Here is a 19,294-nt window from a genome sequence, read left to right as displayed (position 1 = left end):
ATAATGTAATGCTACTAAACATGGCATGATATAAGGTGATATACAGTGGCAACAGCTGTAGCCAGTCCTAGAATGTTTTGCATACTGTGGTTGGGATGAGTCACATGTAAACTCTATCTGAGCATTCAAGGCTTCTACTGCCTGTGTGCCCACATGACTGGGAAACCAAAGTCAATGCAAATCAACCTGACCAGCCAATGTGGACACAATAGTACTGTGGACTCCAATCATAATGTCTTATTGTGTGTAAATGGATATCTGGGATAATATTATGTCCATATTATGTCCAACAGGAGTGAATTCAGAGCATGATAAACACTAGAGTACTATGTGACCCCTAACCCACTATGTGAACCCTAACTCTCTATGTAACCACTAACCCACTATATGACCCCTAACTCTCTGTGACCCAAAACCAACTATGTGACCCCTAACTCTCTATGTGACCCCTAACCCTCTGTGACCCCTAACCCTCTATGTGACCACTAACCCTCTATGTGATGCCTAACCTTCCATGTGACCCCTAACCCTGAATGTGACATGAGAACGCTCTATGTGACCCCTAACCCTCTATGTGACCCTTAGCCCTCCATGTGATCCCTAGCCCACTATGTGGCCCCTAACCCATTATGTGACCCCTAACTCTCTATGTGACCCCCTAAACCTCTATGTGACCCCTAACACTATGTGACCACTACCACTCTATGTGACCCCCTAACCCTCTATGTGACCCCCTAACCCACTATGTGACCCCTAACCCTCCATGTGACCCCCTAACCCTCTATGTGACCCTAAGCCCTCTATGTGACTCCCTAACCCTCTATGTGACCCCCTAACCCTCTATGTGACCCCCTAACCCTCTATGTGACCCTCTAACCCTCTATGTGACCCTAAGCCCTCTATGTGACCCCCTAACCCTCTATGTGACCCTCTAACCCTCTATGTGACCCCTAACCCTCTATGTGACCCCCTAACCCACTGCAGGGCGTATTGTATTGTACCTGGAAGTCGGCAGTGACAGAGCCTCCACAGACGTCGATGAGTTCCGTCATGTCGTAGTAGGCATCGAAGGTCCAGATGCAGCTCTTCAGGTTGAGGTGTTTATACAGCTGGATGCTCTTAGCCTCTCGGACACCAGGGTTGAACTGGTACGGTCTGTCATAACCCGGACCCAGAGAGATACTGTCATACTGGACATCATCCAGGAAACCCGTCTCTGAAACACACATCAAACACACTTTTGTTAAAGGGAGGATTTGTATTATTTGGTGCACACCAGTGTGTGTGTGTGTGTGTGTGTGTGTGTGTGTGTGTGTGTGATCAAGTGTGTGTACGCTCACCAGAGACCCCCTGCAGGTCTTTGAGAGTGACCAGGTTTGAACAGATATGCTGTTGTCTGTAGATGGACTCCGACAGCAGGAAGTGCAGGTTGTGGAGGGGCATGCTGGACACTAGGGGCAGCATACCGTCCTGGTGGGGGATCTGCACCGAGATGTGGATACTGCAGAAGAAAAATAAGATATTAATCAAGGTTAGTGTTCTAGAACTATTATATACCATATGTATGTGTTCTAGAACTATTATAGACCATATGGAGGTGTTCTAGAACTATTATAGACCATATGTAGATGTTCTAGAACTATTATAGACCATATATATGTGTTCTAGAACTATTATAGACCATATGGAGGTGTTGTAGAACTATTATAGACCATATGGAGGTGTTCTAGAACTATTATAGACCATATGGAGGTGTTCTAGAACTATTATAGACCATATGGAGGTGTTCTAGAACTATTATAGACCATATGGAGGTGTTCTAGAACTATTATATATCATATGGAGGTGTTCTAGAACTATTATAGACCATATGGAGGTGTTCTAGAACTATTATATATCATATGGAGGTGTTCTAGAACTATTATAGACCATATGGAGGTGTTCTAGAACTATTATAGACCATATGGAGGTGTTATACTATTATATACCATATGGAGGTGTTCTAGAACTATTATAGACCATATGGAGGTGTTCTAGAACTATTATAGACCATATGTAGATGTTCTAGAACTATTATAGACCATATGGAGGTGTTCTAGAACTATTATAGACCATATGGAGGTGTTCTAGAACTATTATATACCACATGGAGGTGTTCTAGAACTATTATAGACCACATGGAGGTGTTCTAGAACTATTATAGACCATATGGAGGTGTTCTAGAACTATTATAGACCATATGGAGGTGTTCTAGAACTATTATAGACCATATGGAGGTGTTCTAGAACTATTATAGACCATATGGAGGTGTTCTAGAACTATTGTAGACCATATGGAGGTGTTCTAGAACTATTATAGACCATATGGAGGTGTTATAGAACTATTATATACCATATGGAGGTGTTCTATAACTATTATATACCATATGGAGGTGTTCTAGAACTATTATAGACCACATGGAGGTGTTCTAGAACTATTATATACCATATGGAGGTGTTCTAGAACTATTATATATCATATGGAGGTGTTCTAGAACTATTATAGACCATATGGAGGTGTTCTTGAACTATTATATACCATATGGAGGTGTTCTAGAACTATTAAATACCATATGGAGGTGTTCTACTATTATAGACCACACGGAGGTGTTCTAGAACTATTATAGGCCATATGGAGGTGTTCTAGAACTATTATAGACCATATGGAGGTGTTCTAGAACTATTATAGACCATATGGAGGTGTTCTAGAACTATTATAGACCATATGGAGGTGTTCTAGAACTATTATAGACCATATGGAGGTGTTCTAGAACTATTATAGACCATATGGAGGTGTTATAGAACTATTATATACCATATGTATGTGTTCTAGAACTATTATAGACCATATGTATGTGTTGTAGAACTATTATAGACCATATGGAGGTGTTCTAGAACTATTATAGACCATATGGAGGTGTTCTAGAACTATTATAGACCATATGGAGGTGTTCTAGAACTATTATAGACCATATGGAGGTGTTGTAGAACTATTATAGACCATATGGAGGTGTTGTAGAACTATTATAGACCATATGGAGGTGTTCTAGAACTATTATAGACCATATGGAGGTGTTATAGAACTATTATATACCATATGGAGGTGTTCTATAACTATTATAGACCATATGGAGGTGTTCTAGAACTATTATAGACCATATGGAGGTGTTATAGAACTATTATAGACCATATGGAGGTGTTCTAGAACTATTATATATCATATGGAGGTGTTCTAGAACTATTATAGACCATATGGAGGTGTTCTAGAGCTATTATAGACCATATGGAGGTGTTCTAGAGCTATTATAGACCATATGGAGGTGTTCTAGAACTATTATAGACCATATGGAGGTGTTCTAGAACTATTATAGACCATATGGAGGTGTTATACTATTATATACCATATGGAGGTGTTCTAGAACTATTATATACCATATGGAGGTGTTCTAGAACTATTATATACCATATGGAGGTGTTCTAGAACTATTATAGACCATATGGAGGTGTTATAGAACTATTATATACCACATGGAGGTGTTCTATAACTATTATAGACCATATGGAGGTGTTCTAGAACTATTATAGACCATATGGAGGTGTTATACTATTATATACCATATGGAGGTGTTCTAGAACTATTAAAGACCATATGGAGGTGTTCTAGAACTATTATAGACCATATGTAGATGTTCTAGAACTATTATAGACCATATGGAGGTGTTGTAGAACTATTATAGACCATATGGAGGTGTTCTAGAACTATTATATACCATATGGAGGTGTTCTATAACTATTATAGACCATATGGAGGTGTTCAAGAACTATTATAGACCATATGGAGGTGTTATAGAACTATTATAGACCATATGGAGGTGTTCTAGAACTATTATAGACCATATGGAGGTGTTCTAGAACTATTATAGACCATATGGAGGTGTTCTAGAACTATTATAGACCATATGGAGGTGTTGTAGAACTATTATAGACCATATGGAGGTGTTATAGAACTATTATAGACCATATGGAGGTGTTGTAGAACTATTATAGACCATATGGAGGTGTTCTAGAACTATTATAGACCATATGGAGGTGTTATAGAACTATTATATACCATATGTAGGTGTTCTAGAACTATTATAGACCATATGAAGGTGTTATAGAACTATTATATACCATATGGAGGTGTTCTATAACTATTATAGACCATATGGAGGTGTTCTAGAACTATTATAGACCATATGGAGGTGTTATACTATTATATACCATATGGAGGTGTTCTAGAACTATTAAAGACCATATGGAGGTGTTCTAGAACTATTATAGACCATATGTAGATGTTCTAGAACTATTATAGACCATATGGAGGTGTTGTAGAACTATTATAGACCATATGGAGGTGTTCTAGAACTATTATATACCATATGGAGGTGTTCTATAACTATTATAGACCATATGGAGGTGTTCAAGAACTATTATAGACCATATGGAGGTGTTATAGAACTATTATAGACCATATGGAGGTGTTCTAGAACTATTATAGACCATATGGAGGTGTTCTAGAACTATTATAGACCATATGGAGGTGTTCTAGAACAATTATAGACCATATGGAGGTGTTGTAGAACTATTATAGACCATATGGAGGTGTTCTAGAACTATTATAGACCATATGGAGGTGTTGTAGAACTATTATAGACCATATGGAGGTGTTCTAGAACTATTATAGACCATATGGAGGTGTTATAGAACTATTATATACCATATGTAGGTGTTCTAAAACTATTATAGACCATATGAAGGTGTTATAGAACTATTATATACCATATGGAGGTGTTCTATAACTATTATAGACCATATGGAGGTGTTCTAGAACTATTATAGACCATATGGAGGTGTTATATAACTATTATAGACCATATGGAGGTGTTCTAGAACTATTATATATCATATGGAGGTGTTCTAGAACTATTATAGACCATATGGAGGTGTTCTAGAACTATTATATATCATATGGAGGTGTTCTAGAACTATTATAGACCATATGGAGGTGTTCTAGAACTATTATATATCATATGGAGGTGTTCTATAACTATTATAGACCATATGGAGGTGTTCTAGAACTATTATATATCATATGGAGGTGTTCTAGAGCTATTATAGACCATATGGAGGTGTTCTAGAGCTATTATAGACCATATGGAGGTGTTCTAGAACTATTATAGACCATATGGAGGTGTTATACTATTATATACCATATGGAGGTGTTCTAGAACTATTAAAGACCATATGGAGGTGTTCTAGAACTATTATAGACCATATGTAGATGTTCTAGAACTATTATAGACCATATGGAGGTGTTCTAGAACTATTATAGACCATATGGAGGTGTTCTAGAACTATTATATACCACATGGAGGTGTTCTAGAACTATTATAGACCATATGGAGGTGTTCTAGAACTATTATAGACCATATAGAGGTGTTCTAGAACTATTATAGACCATATGGAGGTGTTGTAGAACTATTATAGACCATATGGAGGTGTTCTAGAACTATTATAGACCATATGGAGGTGTTCTAGAACTATTGTAGACCATATGGAGGTGTTCTATAACTATTATAGACCATATGGAGGTGTTCTAGAACTATTATATACCATATGGAGGTGTTCTATAACTATTATATACCATATGGAGGTGTTCTAGAACTATTATAGACCACATGGAGGTGTTCTAGAACTATTATATACCATATGGAGGTGTTCTAGAACTATTATATATCATATGGAGGTGTTCTAGAACTATTATAGACCATATGGAGGTGTTCTTGAACTATTATATACCATATGGAGGTGTTCTAGAACTATTATATACCATTTGGAGGTGTTCTACTATTATAGACCATATGGAGGTGTTCTACTATTATAGACCACATGGAGGTGTTCTAGAACTATTATAGACCATATGGAGGTGTTCTAGAACTATTATAGACCATATGGAGGTGTTCTAGAACTATTATAGACCATATGGAGGTGTTCTACTATTATTGACCACATGGAGGTGTTCTAGAACTATTATAGACCATATGGAGGTGTTGTAGAACTATTATAGACCATATGGAGGTGTTCTAGAACTATTATAGACCATATGGAGGTGTTATAGAGCTATTATATACCATATGTAGGTGTTCTAGAACTATTATAGACCATATGGAGGTGTTATAGATCTATTATATACCATATGGAGGTGTTCTAGAACTATTATAGACCATATGGAGGTGTTCTAGAATGATTATATACCATATGGAGGTGTTCTAGAACTATTATATATCATATGGAGGTGTTCTAGAACTATTATAGGCCATATGGAGGTGTTCTTGAACTATTATATACCATATGGAGGTGTTCTAGAACTATTAAATACCATATGGAGGTGTTCTAGAACTATTATAGACCATATGGAGGTGTTCTAGAACTATTATAGACCATATGGAGGTGTTCTAGAACTATTATAGACCACATGGAGGTGTTCTAGAACTATTATATAACATATGGAGGTGTTCTAGAACTATTATATACCATATGTAGGTGTTCTAGAACTATTATAGACCATATGGAGGTGTTCTACTATTATATACCATATGGAGGTGTTCTAGAACTATTATATACCACATGGAGGTGTTCTAGAACTATTATATACCATATGTAGGTGTTCTAGAACTATTATAGACCATATGGAGGTGTTCTAGAATTATTATTGGCCATATGGAGTTGTTCTATAACTATTATTGGCCATATGGAGGTGTTCTAGAACTATTATATACCACATGGAGGTGTTCTAGAATTATTATAGACCATATGGAGTTGTTCTATAACTATTATTGGCCATATGGAGGTGTTCTAGAACTCTTATAGACCATATGCAGATATGTTTGTGTTTGGTGAGCTCATCGGTTGGGTAGCTTCTTGTGTTGTAGTATGTTTGGCTGCATGACTGTTTGTGTGTTTGCACACCTGCTCATTGTGTTTGTGTGTGAATGACTCCCTGCTCACCGGTTGGGGTGCTCCTTGTGTTTAACATCCAGATACTTCAGACTGGCGATGAACGACTGGGCCTGGAACCCTCGGGCTGTTCCCGTGGTAACAGGGGTGTGGCATATGGAACCCTCGGTGCCGATGGTTGCTATGTTACTCCTCAGGGGTGTTCCAAGATGGCCGGACTTGTCCCGGGCCTGGGCCACACAGCGCACATGGAACCTCCGAGAGAAATAGATACTGTCCAGGACCTGTGGAGCAAATGCAGTCAATCAATCAGTCAATCAATCAATCAATCAGTCAATCAATCAATCAATCAAGTCAATCAATTAGTCAAAAAGTCATTCAGTCAATCAATCAGTCAGTCTGTCAATCAATTAGTCAAAAAGTCAGTCAATCAATCAGTCAGTCAGTCAGTCAATCAATTAGTAAAAAGTCAGTCAGTCAATCAGTCAGTTAGTCAATGAATCAGTCAGTCAGCCAGTCAATCAATCAGTCAGTCAACTAGTCAGTCAATCAGTCAATCAATCCATCAGCCAGTCAGTCATTCAGTCAATCAATCAGTCAGCCAGTCAATCAGTCAGCCAGTTAGTCAGTCAATCAATCAGTCAGTCAGCCAGTTAGTCAGTCAATGAATCAGTCAGTCAACCAGTCAGTCAATCAGTCAATCAATCCATCAGCCAGTCAGTCAGTCAGTCAGTCAGTCAATCAACAAGTCAATCAATCAGTCAGTCAATCAATCAATCAGTCAATCAATCAGTCAGTCAGTCAATCAGTCAGCCAGTTAGTCAGTCAGCCAGTCAGTCAGTCAATCAATCATTCAGTCAATAAGTCATTCAATCAGTCAGTCAGTCAGCCAGTCAGTCTGTCAATCAATCAATCAGTCAGTCAGTCAGTCAGCCAGTCAATCAGTCAATGAATCAGTCAGTCAATCAGTCTGTCAATCAGCTGAAGAAATTCATTTTTGTAAACGCACGCACGCACACAGACACACACAAACACACAGACTACAACAGAACATTCTCCACCACTAGTGACTGATTCTACACTCTTAGAAAGAAAAGGTGCTAAGTAGAACCATAACGGGTTCTTTGGTTTGTCCCCATAGGGGAACCCTTTTTTGGTGCTTCATAGAATCCTCAGTAAATGGTTTGACCTAGAACCATTTTATCATCTAAAGGTTCTTCCTAGAACCCTCTATGAACGGTTCCACCAGCCTTATTAGCCATTACAATGTAACTTTTTCCGACTATCCTAGACTATGAGTGTAAAAAGCATTAAGGACACCTTCCTAATATTGAGTTGCCTTGCCCATTCACCCTCTGAATGGCACGCATACACAATCCATGTTTCAATTGTCTCAAGGCTTAAAAATACTTATTTAACCTGTCTCCTCCCTTTCATCTACACTGATTGAAGTGGACCTTCTATGCGCGCTTCGAGGCAAGCAACACAGAAGCATGCATGAGAGCACCAACTGTTCCGGACGACTGTGTGATCATGCTCTCCATTAGAGCATGATAAACAACAGATCAACATTCACAAGGCCGCAGGGCCAGACAGATTACCAGGACGTGTACTTATTGCATGCGTGGACCAACTGGCAAGTGTCTTCACTGACATTTTTAACCTCTCCCTGACCGAGTCTGTAATACCTACATGTTTCAAGCAGATCACCATAGTCCCTGTGCCCAAGAAAGAGAAGGTAGCCTGCCTAAATGACTACAGACCCGTAGCCATGAAGTGCTTTGAAAGGCTGGTCATGGCTCACATCAACACCATCATTCCGGAAACCCTAGACCCACTCCAATTCGCAAACCACCCCAACAGATCCACAGATGATGCAATCTCGATTGCACTCCACACTTCTGTTTCCCACCTAGACAAAAGGAACACCTATGTGAGAATGCTGTTCATTGACTACAGCTCAGCGTTCAACACCATAGTGCCCTCCACACTCATCACTAAGCTATGGACCCTGGGACTAAACACCTCCCTCTGCAACTGGATCCTGGACTTCCTGACAGCCTGCCCCCAGGTGGTAAGGGTAGGTAACAACAAATCTGCCACGTTGATCCTCAATACGGGGGCCCCTCAGGGGTGCGTGCTTAGTCCCCTCCTGTACTCCCTGTTCATCCACGACTGTGTCTCCAAGCACGACTCCAACACCATTATTAAGTTTGCTGACGACACAACAGTGGTAGACTTGATCACCGACAACGATGAGACAGACTATAGGTAGGAGATCAGAGATCTGGCAGTGTATTGCCAGGACAACAACCTCTCCCTCAACGTCAGCAAGACAAACGAGCTGATCCTGGAACACAGGAAAAGGAAGGGCCGAACACGCCCTCAATTAACATCGACGGGGCTGTAGTGGAGCAGGTCTAGAGTTTGAAGTACCTTGGTGTCCACATCACCAACTAACTATCATGGTCCAAACACACCAAGACTCTCAGGAGACTGAAAAGATTTGGCATGGGTCCCCAGATCCTCAAAAAGTTCAACAGCTGCACCATCGAGAGCATCCTGACCGGTTGGTATGGCAACTGCTCGGAATCCGACCGTAAGGCGCTACAGAGGGAAGTGCGTACAGCCGAGTACATCACTGGGGCCAATCTTCCTGCCATCCAGGACCGATACACTATGCAGTGTCAGAGGAAGACCCCAAAAATTGTCAAAGACTCCAGTCATCCAAGTCTTAGACTGTTCTCTCTACTACGGAAAGCTGTACCGGAGCACCAAGTTTAGTTCCAAAAGGCTCATTGACAGCTTCTATTCCCAAGCCATAAGACTGCTGAACAATTAATCAAATAGCCACCCGGACTATTTACATTGCTGCTACTCACTGTTTATTATCTATGCATAGTCACTTTACCCCTATCTACATGTACAAATTACCTGAACTAACCCCTACCCCGCATATTGACTCAGTACTGGTAACCCTATATATAGCCTCGTTTTATATATTTTTGTTACTTTAGTTTATTTAGTAAATATTTTCTTAATTCCATTTCTTGAACTGCATTGTTGGTTAAGGGCTTGGTAAGTAAGCATTTCATGGTAAGGTCTACTACACCTGTTGTATTTGGCGCATGTGATAAATAAAAATGGATTTGATTAGATTTGATAGCAACTCACATTATGCTGGCTGGCAAAGTAATGTGTAATTCCTATTGGAATACAGCCAGAGAGTAAGCCACAATTGGAACTTTTAATCACCCACCTGTATTCAGCATGACTGCCAGGGTAGGGAAGACTTATCAATGAGACTGCCTAAACCATCTACACTGGAAAAGCCATCTCAGTAATGGGTGCATTGGAGGTATTTTTACGTCACTACATTGCAAAAGAAAATGATCTACTTTTTACTCCATACATTTCCCAAAAATACAGGTTACATTTCGAATGCTTAGCAGGACAGGAAAATGGTCCATTCACGCACTTATCAAGCGAACATCCCTGGTCATCCCTGCCTCTGATCTGGCGGACTCACTAAAACACACACGCTTCATTTGTAAATGATGTCTTCGTGTTGGAGTGTTCCCCTGGCTATCCATACATTAAGAGAAAAATAAAATGGAGCAGTCTGCTTTACTTTTACTTTATATACTTAAGTATATTTGTGTTATTACTTTTACTTTTGAAACTTCAGTAGATTTAAAACCAAATACTTTTAGACTTTTACTAAAGCAGAGTTTTACTGGGTGACTTTCACTTTTGAGTCATTTTCTACTAAAGTATCTTTACTTTAACTCAAGTATGACATTTGGGGACTTTTTCCACCACTGCCATTCTCAAAGAACAGTTTAGGAACCCTTCTTTCTAAGAGTGTACCTCTTCCCCGGCACTCACCCTATGGTTTACACCAACCAGTATAGGGTGTGGCATTAGTGACAGTCTACTACTACAACAACAACTACTACTACTTTCACTACTACTATCACTACTTCTGCTAGTACTACCACTGCTACTACTACTACTACTGCTACTACTACTATCACTACTTCTGCTAGTACTACCACTGCTACTACTACTACTACTGCTACTACTGCTACTACTACTATCACTACTTCTGCTAGTACTACCACTGCTCCTACCACAACTACAACTACTACTATCACTACTGCTGCTAGTACTACCACTGCTACTACCACTCCTACCACTGCTACTACTACTATCACTATCACTACTACTACTACTGCCACTACTACATTTACTACTACTACTACCACTACTACTACTAATACCACTACTACCACTACTACTACTACTACCACCACTACTACCACTACCACCACCACATCCACTACTACTACTACCACTACTACTACTACCACTACTACTACTACTACTACTACCACCACCACTACTACTACTACCACCACCACCACCACCACCACCACTACTACTACTACTACTACTACTACTACTACTATTACTACTACTACTACTACTACCACTACTACTACTACCACCACTACTACTACTACCACTACTACTACTACTATTACTACTACTACTACCAACACTACTACTACTACCACTACTACTGCTACTACTACTACTACTACTACTACTACCACCACTACTACTATTACTACTACTACTGCTACTACTACTGCTACTGCTACTACTACTACTACTACTGCTACTGCTACTACTACTACTACTATTGCTACTACTACTGCTACCACCACTACTACCACCACTACTACTATTACTACTACTACTGCTACTACTACTGCTACTATTACTACTGCTACTGCTACTGCTACTACTACTACTACTATTACTGCTACTACTGTTACTACTGCTACTACTACTACTACTACTACTACTACTACTACTACTACTACTACTACTACTACTACTACTACCACTACCACTACCACCACTACCACCACTACTACTATTACTCAACTACTCACCATATGGTTAACACCAGTGTATGGTGTGGTATCAGTGACGGTCTCGAAAGGTGACCTGGCCCCGTTGGTGTCTGTAGGGGCAGCCACCTCCCAGGAGAAGTGAACAGAGGTCTGGTTGATGCCTGCCTCGTTGCAGCGCTCCCTCATCACAGAGTATTTGGAGTAGTGGGGGTCGCAGGGCGTCACACACACCAAGGGGTAGCCAGGCGCAGGCTGCTTCTTACTGCCCTCCTTAGACACCTCAGCCACGTTGTCATAGTCTGACAGAGATACCACCTGGAAGAGGAAGGGAGGGAGGGAGGGAGGGAGGGTGATGGAGTCAGTCTAATTGACTCCTAATTTTTATTCAAGACTGATAACAGAAGAAAGGGTTTAACGTGAAATATGTCACATCATCAATCATATATTAAAGGTAGGCTATAGGCCAGAGAAGATACTGTAAGTATCTATGCCTACAATCTTTGAGGGAAAGTTTAAAGTTGTTTTTTTTGTCTTGGCTCTTTTTCTGGCAAGTTCTGAAAATATTAATTTGATAAAAATTACATTATAATTCAGATTGAATTGAGTAATGCTCCTTACGATGGGCGTGGCCGGGAGAATGAGACTCCCTGCCGCTTCCTGGTCCAGGATGGTGACTGTTGCCGTGGTGATCTCTCCAAGCACCGCCTCCACCGGATCGTCAGGACCGAGGACCAATGAGAAGGATTCGTGCCACTCCCTGTCCTCATTGGACAGAATCTCCACTTTGAACAGGATGTGGTCCATGCCTTCACAGAAAGACCAGAAAAAGTAAAGTCAACATTTCATTACGCTGCATCGTCGACATGTCATGTAAAATACCTTCAATAATGTAAAAATGTATTACATTTCCTGTCAAAATCCCTCTGAAACGGGTGAATACAAATACACAGGACCCAGTCTGAGCAATCACTAAAGGGAATGTGATTGGCTATGAGGTTCTTGGAGCCAGATATACTATACTACCCATAGTGTTCCTTCTCATTAAGTCTTACTGACCAGGAGTGAATTTGAGGACCCTGCTCTTGGGGTTATAGTCCACTCCGGACTGGGCTGATCATAATGCTCCTCCTCATTAAGTCTTACTGACCAGGGGTGAATTTGAGGACCCTGCTCTTGGGGTTGTAGTCCACTCCGGACTGTGCTGATCCGTCCCGGGTGCTACAGCGGACCTTGGAGGTGCGGTCCTGGTCTCCTGTCCTGACCACCTTGATGTTAAGCACCTCGATGCCGTCTGGCCCGGGGGGCTCCCTCACCTGGTACGACGTCTGCTCAAACTCTATGGTGGGGGCTGGGGAAATGGAACATGCAATGCATTTTTTATTTTTTTACATTGACTGAGCTTTTTTTGTCTATGTAAAAGTACGCCCTGTGTTTGTTTGTAATGTCGTACAATGCCGTTATCTTAAGGAATGTAGCACAAAGTCAGTGTTCTCTATACAAAGTCAGTGTTCTCCATACAAAGTCAGCGTTCTTTATACAAAGTCAGTGTTCTCAAGCTATCAACTCAGAGTTTGTAACTTTACTGATCTCTAGTGAAAGTCTACACACCCCTTACACAGTCTTTACACACCCCTTACACAGTCTTTACACACCCCTTACACAGTCTTTACACACCCCTTACACAGTCTTTACACACCCCTTACACAGTCTTTACACACCCCTTACACAGTCTTTACACATCCCTTACAGTCTTTACACATCCCTTACACAGTCTTTACACACCCCTTACACTGTCTTTACACACCCCTTACAGTCTTTACACATCCCTTACACAGTCTTTACACATCCCTTACACAGTCTTTACACACCCCTTACACATTATTTACACACCCCTTACACAGTCTTTACACATCCCTTACAGTCTTTACACATCCCTTTCACAGTCTTTACACACCCCTTACACAGTCTTTACACACCCCTTACAGTCTTTACACACCCCTTACACAGTCTTTACACATCCCTTACAGTCCTTACACACCCCTTACACAGTCTTTACACACCCCTTGCTACCTTAAAATTACATCTAAAAAGGGATTCAATTTCATGTTTTTCCTACCGATCTACACAACCTACTCCATATTTTTTTTCGAAGTGAAAAGAAATGATAGTCAACGTTCCTAATGAATAACATTTTGACAAAAACAAATGGACATAATGTTGCCTTAAGAGTTGTTAGATCCTTATTCAAAATGATTTGCAGCTGTAACAACAAAAAAAGTTTACAAAATGTAACCTTTAAATAGTCAAGTCAGTTAAGAACAAATTCTTATTTACAATGACAGCCTACCGGGGAACAGTGGGGTTAACTGCCTAGGTCAGGGGAACAGTGGGGTTAACTGGTCTAGGAACAGTGGGTTAACTGCCTTGTTCAGGGGAACAGTGGGTTAACTGCCTTGTTCAGGGGAACAGTGGGTTAACTGCCTTGTTCAGGGGAACAGTGGGTTAACTGCCTTGTTCAGGGAAACAGTGGGTTAACTGCCTTGTTCAGGGAAACAGTGGGTTAACTGCCTTGTTCAGGGGAACAGTGGGGTTAACTGCCTTGTTCAGGGGAACAGTGGGTTAACTGCCTTGTTCAGGGGAACAGTGGGTTAACTGCCTTTTTCAGGGGAACAGTGGGGTTAACTGCCTTGTTCAGGGGAACAGTGGGTTAACTGCCTTTTTCAGGGGAACAGTGGGGTTAACTGCCATGTTCAGGGGCAGAACGACAGTGTTTTACCTTGTCAGCTCGAGGATTCGATCCAGCAACCTTCCAGTTTCCTGGCCCAACACTCTAATCACTCGGCTACTTGCTGCTCCATAATGGCTGCCCACTCTAACCACTCGGCTACATGCTGCTCCATAATGGCTGCCCACTCTAACCACTCGGCTACATGCTGCTCCATAATGGCTGCCCACTCTAACCAATCAGCTAGATGCTGCTCCATAATGGCTGCCCACTCTAACCACTCGGCTACATGCTGCTCCATAATGGCTGCCCACTCTAACCACTCGGCTACATGCTGCTCCATAATGGCTGCCCACTCTAACCACTCAACTACATGCTGCTCCATAATGGCTGCCCACTCTAACCACTCGGCTACATGCTGCTCCATAATGGCTGCCCACTCTAACCAATCAGCTAGATGCTGCTCCATAATGGCTGCCCACTCTAACCACTCGGCTACATGCTGCTCCATAATGGCTGCCCACTCTAACCACTCGGCTACATGCTGCTCCATAATGGCTGCCCACTCTAACCACTCAACTACATGCTGCTCCATAATGGCTGCCAAAGGTGCTTCCACCAAGTGTTAATTCTGGGGTGTGAAGACAGCTACAATCAAGACATCTACTGTTGTTGTTTTGTTGTTGTTATTCATTTGGAAAATGGTCTATATATTTGTTTCCACCTTGAAGATGTGTAGTAGGTTGTGTAGATCTTTTTTGGGGGTGGGGGTCGAGTTGAAAGCTTTTTTTAAGATGTAATTTTAAAGCAGGAAAATGTGAAGACTGTAATGGGTGTGTTGACTTTCACTAGTGACCGTGTACAACTGGCTATTAAAAAAGAAAAGCACAGAGATCAGTGAAGCCTGTGTGTTGCTTACCGTCCTCGTCGTTAGTGATGGTTACCGTGACAATGTCACTAACTCCCACCATGGCCCCGCTCCAGTGGTCCCCCAGCGGCGTCCCAAGATGCACCTGGAACTCCTCCTCTGGCTCGAACACAGAGTCGTCATTGATGTGCACCGTGCAGTTTTTTACCTGGACCATCATCATCATCATAACATCATCATCATCACATCATCATCATCATCATTACATCATCATCATCACATCACCATCATCATCATAACATCATCATCATCATAACATCGTCATCATAACATCAAAGCCAACATTATTGGTCTAGGAGTACTTGATACAGAAGGTTGTGTTTTTATCCCATTGGACAGAGTGCTATATGTACCAACTATTACAACTGAAGAATCTCTGTGGGCCTGATAAAGAACCTACCTTCTCTCCCTGGAGGAAGGAGATACGCGAGTCGTCTGCGTTCCTCCTCTCCTCGAAGTCGTCCATCACCATGGCAGACATGGTGCGAGTGAAGCAGCGGACAGAGGACTTGACCGTCAGGTCTCCCGTTCGAACAACAGGGATGTTCAGCACGCCCTCCTTCTCCTTCACCTTGTATGCCGTCTTCTCGAACTGCATGCTGGGTACTGGGAGGATGGCATTGTGGGGTAAATGAGTAGGGATTATGATTGAGGAAGTACTGTACGATGAAACTACAATTTCAGATGGAGTTGTCTGTTTTCCAAAACTCAGTCCCCCCCCCCCCCCCAGCACTACACAGCTGACTCAATCAACCAACTCATCATCAAGCTTGATTATTTAGAGTTTGGAAACCCTGCCCTAGAAGACAGGTGTGTGTGTGTGAGTGTGCGTGCGTGTGTGTGTGTGTGTGTGTGTGTAGGTAGGTATTGGTACACGTACGATCCAAAGTATCAGTGATGACCACGGAGGCTTCGAAGGGTTCGAGGAGCACCGCCCCCTGAGGGGAGGAGAGGAACACTACAAAAGCCTCCGCCCCCTCAATGGCCGGGTTCTGAATGTCATCCATGATGGTCAGACTGCACGTCTGAGAGAGAGAGAGAGAAGAGAGAGAAGAGAGAGAAGAGAGAGAGAGAGAGAGAAGAGAGAGAGAAGAGAGAGAGAAGAGAGAGAGGAGAGAGAGAGGAGAGAGAGAGGAGAGAGAAGAGAGAGAGAGAGAAGAGAGAGAGAGAGAAGAGAGAGAGAGAGAGAGAGAGAGACAGAGAGAGAGAGAGAGAGAAGAGAGAGAGAGAGAGAGAGAGAGAGAGAGAGAGAGACAGAGAGAGAGAGAGAGAAGAGAGAGAGAAGAGAGAGAGAGAAGAGAGAGAGAGAGAGAGAGAGAAGAGAGAGAGAAGAGAGAGAGAAGAGAGAGAGAGAGAGAAAGAGAGAGAAAGAGAGAGAGAAGAGAGAGAGAGAGAGAAAGAAGAGACAGAGAGAGAAGAGAGAGAGATAGGGGAAAGAGACAGAGAGAGAGAGAGAGAGAGAGAGAGAGAGAGAGAGAGAGAGAGAGAGAGAGAGAGAGAGAGAGAGAGAGAGAGAGAGAGAGAGATAGGGGAAAGAGACAGAGAGAGAGAGAGAGAGAGAGAGAGAGAGAGAGAGAGAAGAGAGAGAGAGAGAGAGAGAGAGAGAGAGAGAGAGAGAGAGAGAGAGAGAGAAGAGAGAGATAGGGGAAAGAGACAGACCATGACACTAAATTCCTACTCTCAATACAAAAAGCAACTCAAGAAGAAAATAATTTAGGAAATGTATTATATCAATGACATTGTATCTAATGTCAACACATCTATGAAGATTAAATGCTTTGAATTATACCTGCTCTTGAAAATGCTAATCTGACATTTCATAAAATGTATCATTAAACTGGTCAATATAACACAGGGGACTGCTATTAGAGTCAATGATAGACTCTGCGGTCTATTGCCATAGCAACGTAGTTTTATTACAGGTGACAGGTTCACTACACATCACTGCATTCGTTACCAGAAAGTAGGCTGTCCCTCTTTGAGGTGTCGTAGGTCAACTCCCACCGTACCTAACATCTTTAATATCCTTTAGACGTAAGAGTTAGCATACCCGGTGTTTAAATGTTGATAAGGAATGTATTTGTTTCTCTTCAGTGTTTGTAATTTAGTGTATTTGTATTATTTTGTAAATTGTTTACATGCAGGGCTTCCCGTTAAAGAGACCTTGGTCTCAATGGGACTTCCCGTTAAAGAGACCTTGGTCTCAATGGGACTTCCTGTTGAAGAGACCTTGGTCTCAATGGGACTTCCTGTTGAAGAGACCTTGGTCTCAATGGGACTTCCTGTTAAAGAGACATTGGTCTCAATGGGACTTCCTGGTAAAGAGACCTTGGTGTCAATGGGACTTCCTGTTAAAGAGACCTTGGTCTCAATGGGACTTCCTGTTGAAGAGACCTTGGTCTCAATGGGACTTCCTGTTAAAGAGACCTTGGTCTCAAGGGGACTTCCTGGTAAAGAGACCTTGGTGTCAATGGGACTTCCTGTTAAAGAGACCTTGGTCTCAATGGGACTTCCTGTTGAAGAGACCTTGGTCTCAATGGGACTTCCTGTTGAAGAGACCTTGGTCTCAAGGGGACTTCCTGGTAAAGAGACCTTGGCCTCAATGGTACTTCCTGTTAAAAGAAAGGTAAATACAAAAATGCACCTCCATAGTCTTGCCAGCTTTGAACTCCACCTTCCTGGAGGAGGGGATGTAATCGACCCCGGGGGTGGCAGAGGGGGGGTCAGAGGGGCGCGTGGCACACCACACAGAGGTCACTGACGACAGGTCACTCCCCTGCCGCAACACCGGAATCTCTATGGTGCCTGGAAGTCAAAGGTCAGACGTTACGGGGTTAGAGGTCAGAGGTTAGGGATACTTCCTGTTCTCCAATGGTTAATGCATGCAGTGAAATACATCTATTGATTCTTGAAGAATATAATTTAGAAATACCTTATGAACTTAATAATAAATCCCTTTTACTCTGGCACGGGGATGGACAACTCCATTCCTCGGGGGCCTGATTGGTGTGACACTTTTGCCCCAGTTAACACACCTGAATCAGCCGTGTTTGCTAGGGATGGGCAAAAGTGTGACACCCCTCCAGTCCCCAAGTTGTCCATCCCCGCTCTATAGCATAACTCAAAATTTGAGGTCGTAGATTGTAAAGTCACCACAGATATAACTTCCTCAGTAACACTTTACTGCAGGTAGACTGCTTAATAACGGCTTATAAGCCTTTATAACTTGTTGCGAGCCTATATAACGCCTTATAATCTCTCACCAGCGTCCTCGCTGAACGTAAACGTAGCGTTGCCCAGGGATACCGTCGAAGCATCATTTGGCCCGTCAATGACCACTTTTGCCACTTTAACATCACCCATGCGGGCGTTATCCGAGGCGTCCGATAGGTGGAGCTCAAACTCCTCTGAGAGTTCGTATTCGCTGTCGTCGATGAGCTTGACGTCGCAGGTGGACATGGAGACGCCGGGGCCGAAGATGACCCTGCTGTCACCAGTCATACCTCGACTCTTATAGTCAGACCCAGACTCCAGGCCGTGTGGACTGCTTCCTTTAGCTGACTTAGGGACCGTGTAACAGAGAGCCGAGACCGTACTGCTGGTGTCACCTGGAGGGAGAGAACAGGGAGAGGCGGGGGTGAAAGGAGGCAGGAGAGGGGAGGAGGAGAAAAGAAGAGAG

General features: G+C 42.2%; 1 protein-coding gene across 5 annotated transcripts in view; it reads right to left on the bottom strand.

The window, feature by feature from the left end:
• LOC110535129 (extracellular matrix organizing protein FRAS1) overlaps positions 1–19,294 on the bottom strand; it is a 349,490-nt gene that overhangs the window by 8,403 nt on the left and 321,793 nt on the right. For all 5 annotated transcript variants that reach the window (XM_090191232.1, XM_090191233.1, XM_090191234.1 and 2 more), the window contains 11 exons: positions 18,879–19,223; positions 18,260–18,420; positions 16,496–16,640; positions 16,016–16,221; positions 15,607–15,763; positions 13,110–13,310; positions 12,581–12,768; positions 12,002–12,277; positions 7,089–7,321; positions 1,341–1,501; positions 1,002–1,216 (listed from right to left, as the gene is read on the bottom strand). In XM_090191232.1, the coding sequence (XP_090047358.1) occupies positions 1,002–1,216; positions 1,341–1,501; positions 7,089–7,321; positions 12,002–12,277; positions 12,581–12,768; positions 13,110–13,310; positions 15,607–15,763; positions 16,016–16,221; positions 16,496–16,640; positions 18,260–18,420; positions 18,879–19,223 (2,288 nt within the window). The remainder of the gene's footprint in view (positions 1–1,001; positions 1,217–1,340; positions 1,502–7,088; positions 7,322–12,001; positions 12,278–12,580; positions 12,769–13,109; positions 13,311–15,606; positions 15,764–16,015; positions 16,222–16,495; positions 16,641–18,259; positions 18,421–18,878; positions 19,224–19,294) is intronic.

Source organism: Oncorhynchus mykiss, chromosome 11, assembly GCF_057628025.1.
Source record: "Oncorhynchus mykiss isolate SJ-2025 chromosome 11, ASM5762802v1, whole genome shotgun sequence".
In the NCBI taxonomy this organism is placed as follows: Eukaryota; Metazoa; Chordata; class Actinopteri; order Salmoniformes; family Salmonidae; genus Oncorhynchus; species Oncorhynchus mykiss.
Note: the sequence above shows the minus strand (reverse complement) of the source record. Positions and strands in the feature narration are given on the sequence as shown.